This window comes from Haplochromis burtoni, unplaced genomic scaffold (assembly GCF_018398535.1).
Source record: "Haplochromis burtoni strain Fernald_Lab_line unplaced genomic scaffold, NCSU_Asbu1 Contig_168, whole genome shotgun sequence".
In the NCBI taxonomy this organism is placed as follows: Eukaryota; Metazoa; Chordata; class Actinopteri; order Cichliformes; family Cichlidae; genus Haplochromis; species Haplochromis burtoni.
The window spans coordinates 1,366,274-1,377,187 of NW_024582529.1; the positions used below are offsets into that span (position 1 = coordinate 1,366,274).

General features: G+C 42.7%; 1 protein-coding gene across 3 annotated transcripts in view; it reads right to left on the reverse strand.

Annotated features, from left to right (window-relative positions):
* Window positions 1-5,937, reverse strand: part of LOC102288700 (cdc42 homolog) — a 7,690-nt gene extending 1,753 nt beyond the window's left edge. Inside the window, exons 1-8 of one of the 3 annotated variants that reach the window (XR_006054951.1) lie at window positions 5,511-5,937; window positions 5,176-5,374; window positions 4,875-4,944; window positions 3,822-3,926; window positions 2,841-2,910; window positions 1,400-1,509; window positions 1,029-1,226; window positions 76-231 (exon numbers count right to left, since the gene is read on the reverse strand). Coding sequence is in view for 2 of the 3 variants with exons in the window: in XM_005933770.3 (XP_005933832.1) it covers window positions 142-231; window positions 1,029-1,226; window positions 1,400-1,509; window positions 2,841-2,910; window positions 3,822-3,926; window positions 4,875-4,910 (609 nt within the window). In the remaining variant the exon portion in view is untranslated. Of the gene's footprint in view, window positions 1-6; window positions 232-1,028; window positions 1,227-1,399; window positions 1,510-2,840; window positions 2,911-3,821; window positions 3,927-4,874; window positions 4,945-5,175; window positions 5,375-5,506 lie in introns of those variants that run through there. The other 2 variants (XM_005933770.3, XM_005933771.3) reach the window with 2 other exon arrangements.
* Between the last annotated feature and the right edge of the window lie 4,977 nt (window positions 5,938-10,914).

Genomic DNA, 10,914 nt, shown 5'->3' on the forward strand with positions numbered 1-10,914 from the left:
TTGTTTTTGGTCTAACTCGTGTTTAGCATCCTTCCTTTGTTCACATCGAGGTTAATACTCTCTTCCAGGTCAAACCTCCAACTTCTCCAAGAGGAGGAGGATAAGGTCATTCTCTTCCTCTTGTTCTACTTCTTGTGACATCTATAGATGAGAGCAGCACTTCTTGGGCTTGGAACTTGACTTCCCCAGAGCAGCGAGGACGGCCTCTTCAAACACATCCTGCACTCCTATCTGAGAACAAGACAGAAAGGGAAACTCAAAGCTACCAAGAAGAAGAAGAAGAAAAAAACCTAAAAAGAAACACCAATAAAAACAACACATCAGAAAAAATATGTATTTAGTTTGAGATGGAACAGCGAGTATAATGAGACTCAAATAAAGAACAAGGCAATTGCAAATTTTCTGTAACCCCTAAATCAGATGGATGACAGTGGAGGAAAAGGGAGTCCTTTTGAGCACATGTAGCATGCGGGACTTCAGAGGTAGCTGAGAGGCACTATTAGACCTCAAAGGCTGTTTTGGTTGACCCAACTTTGCAACATTATGTGGAAAAGTTTGTCTCCCTTAACAAACCGGGGTGGTGGATCTGTTTTATAAGAAGTGGGTGTGCTCTTAGGTAGGGGATCACACTTACTGCGTGACGGTCTATGCCTGGCACTAGAGAGGAGAGTCAATCTATAGGTTGAAACTTAAATTCATGTTGAACAATATGCTTTGCGTTGTGGTTGTGGAGCAGTGAACCAGCTTAATAAATCTTCTTTATTAAGGGTGCATGCGAGTGTGCAAAACCTGCCTAAATGTTTTGTTGTCTAGGAGAAGGCATTTAGTAATGCTATGGTGGTTTTTATTCTTGTGTTTTTCAGATGACATTTGCCTTTAATTCACATTTTTAGAAACAGATCTGCAATAGTGAAACCATGACCAGCACCTGGAAATATCAGTCAGAAACCCTAAAAACCTGCAATATCTATAGTGATCCATTTAGTAGTTAAAAAACACACACCAGCAGACTTCTTCTCTTTTTGTACCTGTGTAAGAGCTGAGCACTCCACATATTTGACAGCTTTCAGGTGACGAGCCACTTCCTCGCCGTCCTTGAAGGTCACAACTTGCTCGTTTTCCTTGCCCAGCATCTCCAGGGTGTATCTGTCATCTCTCAGATCCACCTTAGTCCCGACCAGCAGGAAGGGGGTCCCCGGACAGTGGCATGCAATCTCTGGCAACCACTGTGACATCACAGTGGTTGCATCACATCACATCACATAGATTAATAATTAATTTATATATTATTATTTTAATCGAAATTACTTTTAAGTACCAAGTACTTATTTATTCTGAAAGTAAAAGGCATAAATGTAGATCTTATTAGAAAAAAAATGCATACACCAAGTAGACAAACCTTGTTTGTGACCTTTTGAAAAGATGAGGGTGAAACCACGGAGAAACAGACGAGGAAAACGTCCGTCTGTGGGTAGCTGTTGGCTCGCAATCTGTCATAGTCCTCCTGACCTGAAGGGTGAGACACAAAAAGCCTGATTAAAAGTTAGATTAATGCTATTATCTGAAACATTTAAGTGATTAATGGAAAATTATTTTTTTTAAGTTAGCATGGGGCAACAAAAGGCTGGAAAATGACATTTTTTGAAAAGAAACAGCTGGAGCAATATTTCCAACTGATTGGGTTCATTTGCAACAGATCAGTAACAGGATTTAAAAATATAAAAGGCACATTTAATAGACACAGTTTCTCAGAATGTTCATCAATCTGAAAATTGTGGAACAATTTCAGAACAGTGTTCCTTAATGTGAAAACTGTGGTATCTCGTCATTTACAGTAGAGAGTGTCATCAAATGTTTAATAAAACCTGGAGTAGTCTCTCACCAAAAAGGCTGTTCCAGATTATTCCTCCCCCGTTTATATTCTTTCATCTCTTTTTTGGAAAAGATGGATGATGGAAACACCAACAGGGTTGTCTTTTATGTCTTATTGTTCCCTCCATGAGGGCTTGATCAGTTTAATGTTTGAAGGCGCGTAATGACGTGAAATAAACACTTCGCTCAAATGTCTTGAACCTGTCAGAAAAATACATACCGCGGTAAACTACAAAAAAATGTAATTAAGTGCACTAATGAAGTATTTAGACTTCTTTACTTCTCACCTCTCTTCAAAACTAAAAGTATGAGGATTACTAAAGTAATTTATTAACAATTCTTGTTTTATTAATGTTGTTAGCATGGAAAACACTAGCCGGTATTCAGGCTGTACACGTGCCCTTTTACAGTTGAAATTATCCTCAAAGTCTGCTTGTAGTAGAAAACAAAAACATACAAACATTTATTTTCACACACAATCCTGAATTCACAGGAATTAGCCTGAACGTCCCTGTAATGCACCAGACACGGTCTGAAAAGTGTTTCACTCCACAGCTAGTTATTGCCTCTCTACAGTGCAGAAGTCCAACAACCCACACTGCACGATTACTGTGCATTAAAAAAACAGTACATAAAAATTAAATAAGTGGGAAAATACAGTTTAACAATAAACATTACACTAAAAGAAGATTTTAAAGCAAAATTAATACTTATCTGTATTCACAGTAATTCAACTCAAAATTATTAACAAATATACATTCTGCAAAATGCGAGTGAAGTAAGAGAAACTTCCAGACCGTTATCTTATACAAATGTGTTCATTGAAATACATTTTGTGAATGACATTATAATTGCCCCTAAAGGTTTGATCTCCTGCTGCTGCTGTTACTAATATAAATATTACTTAACTGAAATTTTTAGTATTTATTAAACTGAATGTAGATTTTTATTTATTTATTTATTTTTACCTGAAGTGTCCCAGAGTTCCAGATTGTACTTCTCACCATTCGTCACTGTAGCAAAGTAGTTATCAAACACCTGGGGGAGACAGAGGGCAAGGAGGACGTAGGTTGGTTATAAGATCAGTGCCTCAGGTCTGGGCTGTGTGGATATCTCTGTCTGCCTCTGGCTCCTGGGGCCCGTTATTGTGGATTCCCACCTCCGTCTTCAAGTACATTTCATGACAAAGACACAGGCACTGTCTCTCACTCTGTCTCTCTCTCTCTTTCTCTCCACACACACACACACACACACACACACACACACACACACACACACACACAGAACACCCACACACACCACACACCACACTGCCTCGTGCCTATGGTACGACAACTTTCCTCGTGCCTATGGTACAACAATTTCTCCGTGCCCCTGGTACACCGCTCAGAAACACTTTGCCACACACACACACACACACACACACACTCACACCACACACCACACACACACACACACACACACACACACACACACACACACACACACACACGCTTTCATTTCAGGCGCTGTGTGTTTGTCTTTTCTTACAGTTGGTGATACAGTGTGCATTTCTTTTGTACTCTATTCTTTTATTATATTTTCACCTATTGTCACCCCTCTTCCCTTTTTCCTGCCTGTCCTGCCTTACACATTCTCAAACTGTAACACATACAGTATAATGTAATAACTGAAATAACAGGAATTGTAATGAATAAGTAAAAAGATAAAATAAACACCTGAACAAAAGAAGCCTATGAAGAATTTATAGAGCCAATCTTGGAAAAGCAAAATTTGTTTGCACAACAGAACATTCGGATCATAACTTTGATTGCAAAGCTGTCACACAGGAGAGGATTAAAAAAAAACAATTATTCAAAAAAATAAAATAAGATCTTGAGAAACATTGCAGGTTGTTGACATGGACTGAATAAACTGATAAAACTGGGATTTATTAGCACACTACTCACTGTGGGGATGTACTCAGAGGGATACTCTTTGGTTACGTATGTGATGAGCATGCAGGTCTTTCCCACTGCACCGTCACCCACCACCACACACTTTATTCCCTTATCCTGAGAGAAAGAAAAAGAATTAAGGGAGGAAAAGAAGAAATGTTGGAAAACAAATGAACTGTGTCAGGTAAAGCAGTTTCACCCCAGTTCTTTTTATTCCTCAGGCCTCCAGAGACAACACATTTAAAAGATAAAATGGAGTCTGACGCACGGGTAGCGATAGGAAGGTTGTTCCACAGATTCGGTGCAACCAGGGCAAAAGCACGGTCACCCCTAGATTTAGGCTGAGTCAAGAGTAATTGTGCTGAAGACCTAGCAGCTCACCCAGGGACATATAGCATAAGGGGATCGGCAAGATAACGAGGGGCTAAATCATTTATAATTTTAAAGGTGAGCAACAATATTTTAAATTAAATACAATATTTTATGGGTAACCAATGCAAATCAATAAGAACTGGGGTGATAGAGGCATGCTTTTTGGTGCAAGTCACAAGGCAAGCTGCAGCATTCTGGACAAGCTGAAGTCTGTGAAGGAGAGCGGAGTGAAGACCAAAGTAGAGGGAATTACAGTAATCCAATTCTAGAAGTCACAAAAGCATGAGTGAGCTTTTCAAGATCTTTATGAGGGACACTTTATGAGTTGGGAGGCATGTATTCTGTAATCTGTAGTGGGATACATTTTAAAAGTAACCTTTCCAATATTATGTGTGAGAGACAATAATGCTTATGCTAGGCCTTCAAAAGGCTGAAGTTTAGCCAGGAAAGACCCTGACATGCAGTGCATGACACCACAGTTCTTGTTCTCAATAAATGCAGCTGAATTTATCGAGGAGTTTAAGATGATGTCATCCTGCCCTTTGCACCTAACAGCAACAACTCTTCTGGGAAGGCTGAGTGTGTTTATGGGAATCTTTGATCTGCACATAACCTTAAAATTAAAGACTTTAATAAGTGAATATGTACAGAAAAATCTTAGTTTAACATTAGTTTCAGTGAATTCACTCCTACACTTTGTGATGTCATGCTCCCAGCACCTCTGGGCATAAGCTGGAAACTCTCAGACTGACACCGGCTTCATCTACAAAAGAAAAACATCCATAAAATGTGAGCAAAGCTTAATTAAAACAGATGAACAGAGCACACTGTGTTTAGAGACACACAAACTATATTAAAAAGTGTTTAGATACTAATATAACTTATAATGTCTATTACAAGTCATTGCTAGTCATACTATTAATGACTATGTAATGACTGATAGTCTGCACATCACTGGATACAATTCAAATATAGAAAATAATCGAATGCTTACCTGATATACTCCCAGAGAAGATGTGTGGGGTGCAGCACAGATCTCCTCCTGATCATTCACGAATCACTTTTCAGTATCGTCAGGTCTGATGTTTTACTCAGCACTGAGATTTATTTTCACCATGATTCAAATGCTGTCTATGAAGTCATCTCACTGTGCGCGGTCCGTCAGGTGCATCCAGTCGATCCTGTTCAGCGATCTGCGGCAGGGAAATGATTTTCATGATATGGCTCATGTTTAAAAGCAAAACCATTTCAGTTCAATCCCAAGTGAGTCAAACCAAAAACGCTACAAAATAATAATGTATATTTTATGTTACTGGTTTACTTACTTACTTTTTGTTTTCTTTAGGAGTAGTAGTATATCCACGATGTCAGTTTTTCAGTGTAAACTGCAGATTACGTGCCTGAGAGCGTCTACCTTACCTGGAGGGCTGGTGATATTGTGTTGCATTCAGTTGCTTCCAGTAAAATTCAACTCCTCACCTGTTGCAGAACATGTGACTGTGACTTTCGGCATTTGACAGCTGGGATAGGCTGATCCTGATTTGGATAAGTAGAAGAAAAATGATGAAGCTCTATATATAATAATATACATAATCGAATCTATTAATTCTTACCCATTTTCTGAGTTAAAAGCCCTCTATAGAATAATACCTGCAGTGATTAATGTTTCAGCTGGTAACGCGCTGTTGAACTGATGATTTCTTAAACAACCATGTCCAAGGCAGGATCTTTTTTTGAGTAACCAGCTCTTGAGCTCTAAGAGACCTCGCTGCTGTCTAATACTAAAATACTGAAAAAATTAGATGGGACTTAATGACACCAGTGACTATATATATATATATATATATATATATATATATATAAACAAACACCCAGCACGCCCCTGCGGGCGGTTTATCCTTCAAGCTCGGGTCCTCTACCAGAGGCCTGGGAGCTTGAGGGTCCTGCGCAGTATCTTAGCTGTTCCCAGGACTGCGCTCTTCTGGACAGAGATCTCCGATGTTATTCCCGGGATCTGCTGGAGCCACTCGCCTAGCTTGGGAGTCACCGCACCTAGTGCTCCGATTACCACGGGGACCACCGTTACCTTCACCCTCCACATCCTCTCGAGCTCTTCTCTGAGCCCTTGGTATTTCTCCAGCTTCTCGTGTTCCTTCTTCCTGATATTGCTGTCATTCGGAACCGCTACATCGATCACTACGGCCGTCTTCTTCTGTTTGTCTACCACCACTATGTCCGGTTGGTTAGCCACCACCATTTTGTCCGTCTGTATCTGGAAGTCCCACAGGATCTTAGCTCGGTCATTCTCCACCACCCTTGGGGGCATCTCCCATTTTGACCTCGGGACTTCCAGGTTATACTCGGCACAGATGTTCCTGTACACTATGCCGGCCACTTGGTTGTGGCGTTCCATGTATGCCTTGCCTGCTAGCATCTTGCACCCTGCTGTTATGTGCTGGATTGTCTCTGGGGCATCTTTACACAGCCTGCACCTGGGGTCTTGCCTGGTGTGATAGACCCCAGCCTCTATGGATCTTGTGCTCAGAGCTTGTTCTTGTGCTGCCATGATTAGTGCCTCTGTGCTGTCTTTCAGTCCAGCTTTGTCCAGCCACTGGTAGGATTTCTGGATATCAGCCACCTCCTCTATCTGCCGGTGGTACATACCGTGCAGGGGCCTGTCCTTCCATGATGGTTCCTCGTCTCCCTCCTCTTTCTTGGGTTTCTGCTGCCTGAGGTATTCACTGAGCACTCGGTCAGTTGGGGCCATCTTCCCAATGTATTCTTGGATGTTCCTTGTCTCATCCTGGACTGTGGTGCTGACACTCACCAGTCCCCGGCCCCCTTCCTTCCGCTTAGCGTACAGCCTCAGGGTGCTGGACTTGGGGTGAAACCCTCCATGCATGGTAAGGAGCTTTCTTGTCTTTATGTCAGTGGCTTCTATCTCCTCCTTTGGCCAGCCTATTACCCCAGCAGGGTACCTGATCACGGGCAGGGCGTACGTGTTGATGGCCCGGATCTTGTTCTTACCATTCAGCTGACTCCTCAGGACTTGCCTGACCCTCTGCAGGTACTTGGTGGTTGCAGCCTTTCTAGCGGCCTCTTCATGGTTCCCATTTGCCTGCGGGATCCCCAGGTACTTGTAACTGTCCTCTATGTCTGCAATGTTGCCTTCTGGTAGTTCAATCCCCTCAGTTCTGACTACCTTCCCTCTCTTTGTTACCATCCGACTACACTTCTCCAGTCCGAACGACATTCCAATGTCATTGCTGTATAGCCTGGTAGTGTGGATCAGTGAATCGATGTCTCGTTCACTCTTGGCATACAGCTTGATGTCATCCATGTACAGGAGGTGGCTGACAACTGCTCCGTTCCGTAGTCGGTATCCGTAGCCAGTCTTGTTAATGATCTCACTGAGGGGGTTCAGGCCTATGCAGAACAGCAGTGGGGACAGAGCATCTCCTTGGTAGATCCCGCACTTGATGGTGACTTGTGCTATGGGCTTGGAGTTGGCCTCTAGTGTTGTACGCCACATCCCCATTGAGTTCCTGATGAAGGCTCTTAGGGTCCCATTGATCTTGTACAATTCTAGGCATTCCAGTATCCAGCTGTGGGGCATTGAGTCATAGGCCTTCTTGTAATCAATCCAGGCAGTGCACAGGTTGGTCAGTCTGGTCTTGCAGTCTCGGCTGACTGTTCTGTCTACCAGTAGTTGGTGTTTTGCGCCTCTGGTATTCTTGCCAATTCCTTTCTGTGTCCCACTCATGTATTGACCCATGTGCCTGTTCATCTTAGCCGATATGATGCCTGACAGGAGCTTCCATGTAGTACTGAGGCAGGTTATTGGTCGGTAGTTGGAGGGGACCGGTCCCTTCTTGGGGTCCTTGGGGATCAGGACCGTCCGACCTTCGGTTAGCCATTCCGGGTGTCTCTCGTTAACTAGCAGCTGGTTCATTTGTGCTGCCAGACGCTCGTGGAGTGCAGTCAGCTTCTTTAGCCAGTAGGCGTGAACCATGTCGGGCCCTGGTGCTGTCCAACTCTTCATACTGGAGACCCTTTCTTGGATATCTGCCACTGTGATGGTTACTGGACCCTGTTCAGGGAGGTCGCTGTGGTCTGCCCTCAGATCCACTAGCCACTGAGCATTGCCGTTATGGGTTGCGTCCTTCTCCCATATGCTCTTCCAGTATTGCTCCGTCTCCAGCCTTGGTGGTGCTGTTCTCTTATTATTGTTCCCTTGCCACTGAGAGTACACCTTTGCTGGTTCTGTGGAGAACAGCTGGTTTATTCTCCTGCCTTCTATCTCTCTGGTGTACCTCCTCAAGCGGCTGGCTAAGGCTGTGAGTCTTTGCTTGGCAGTTTCCAAGGCCTCAGGTATGGACAGTTTGCTGTATTTCTTATGCACCTTCTTTGTCGCACCTTTCTGCAACTCCGTTAGTTGGCTAACCTCCCTCCGTGCTACTTTGATCTTGCCCTCTAGCCTCCTTCTCCAGGGAGGGTACTGCCCCTTGTGGCTGTTCAACTTGTAGCCAAGCATCTCACTGATCACTGCTGCCGTATTGTAGATCAGCTTGTTAGTGTCGGTAATCGTGGTTGTAGGTATTGCCCGTAGTGCTGCATTAACATCATCTAGCAGACCTTCTGAGGGTACTTCACGTAATCTTGGTAACCGGCTACGGGGGATCCAGGTTTCAAGCTTGGCCATGATCCTATTTTTCAGGTCAGTTCCTCTCGCACTCAACGATCCTTCTCCTATCGCACTTGGGGCTATGTACCCAATCTCGGGTGGGGGTGATGATATCTCCCCCCTGACCTGGCGTCCTGACTCCTCCTTGCCATAGCATTTGTGTTGTACCTCGTCAATCTCTAGCTGTGAGAGCAGTCCCTTCTTTCGAATGTTGGAACACTGAGCTACTAGTTGTTTCGCCGTCATTGTGGATGTTGGGTATCGAAGAATCCATAGGTCCGTCATCCTATTCATGTAGCCCCTTCCGCCGGGGTTACTTGCGTAGTAGCATTCCAACAACGCCCTGTTTTCGTCTCTTGCCCACCGATGCCTTCTTGTTCCAGTAGCCCACTTTTCGTCAGGGTGCCCTGGTTCCTCAACACCTGACGCGGACCTTGTTGATCCGGGCGACGTCCGAGCCGGCATGCCTTCATATTTATCTGTCTCGCTCATGTCTGCGGTAGGCTCGCTTAGCATAGGGGGTCTAGCCTTAGGACCCTTACTGGATACAGACGCCCCAGGCAGGAATCGAACTTGCGATCCTCTGCTCCAAAGGCGTGTAGTCTAACCACTACGCTATCCAGCTGCTATATATATAGATATATATATATATATATTAGTTTGCTCACTTATTCCATTAATTTTTTGTTTGAATGGCATAAAAAGGTGAATAAATAACAAAAAAGGTAACTACAAAGCTGAATAATTCACATGTTAATGACTTTCTTCAGTTTTTGTGCGTGTGAACAACATAAAACCACTAAAAACATTTTCAGCTTTTTTACTGTATCAGAAAAAAAACTTGAACTTTGATCAAACTACAGCTGACACAAATCCAGTGTTTCAGCTGATTTGTAGAAATCAACATTAAACTATCAGGTTTTAATTTAAGACAAATCTTCATCAACAAAGGTGTGAAAGCTGCTGAGAAAGACGGCTTCTTTATGACAGTGTTCATACAAAAAGATAGCTGCACCCAGGGCTGGACTGGGACAGAAAATCGGCCCGGGCATGGGTTAGTGCCCGTTTGTGGCCTACAGCAAGCAGAAGCAGCTCTGGACCCAGATCAGTTTGTCATATCCTCCTGAGAGACCCAGCTTTTTCATCTATGTCCTTTCTAATGAACATTAGTTTGGTCTATATCTATTGACTTATTTAAGCGACACTACTAAGTCCTGATGCGCTCAATAAAACACAAGATATCTCATGATATCTCGTGTATTGGTGAACTCTTTTAGCTCCAAACAGGCAGGAAATCACAACAGTTAAACAGAAAATACGTTCTTCCTTGGTTCTCAGGAAGATATTTTATTCAATTTTTCTCTCACTTTGATGTGTATTTGTGGAGTTCCATCTTCCTATAATGTGAAGACAGCAAACATCAATGGCCTGGTGACCACAGCTCTTGCCAGCCACCTTTGCAATGGAGGCCAGAACATGGTCCATTAAGATTCTGTACTAAACCCACAAACAGAACTGATTGCATACTCTCTCCATTTATCGCATTAACAAATGACAAAACCCCAATCAGCTGATTTCTCATGTGCAATAACTTTAGTCCATTTACTGAAGCTGCACAACTTTCACTCTGTCATTCTATGATTATTTTCTGACTTACAAAGCCTTGGAGTAAATAGAGATGGGTATAGAATTAGATTTTTATGTTCCCCGAGAAACTTCTGAAAAAGTGTTCTAACAAATAAATAACAAAACACAACATTAAATAAGAGGTCATTGAATTTATTGCTAGTTTTAAATACATTTGACTTTCAAAGTATAGTGATAGTAAAACATATGGAAAAAAGACCAAAGGAGCACGAGTTGTAAAGATTTTTGGTTACCAGTTAATTTCAGTCTCTAACTATTATCTTACTCATCTTGTCAGTCAAAAACTGATGACTGACTGCACAGTGTTAGACAAAAGTCTACACAAGATGCAACTGGTTGTAAAATACAATATGCAGAATTCAAATAATACAAAACAAACAGATGCTTGCCTGATATATTCAC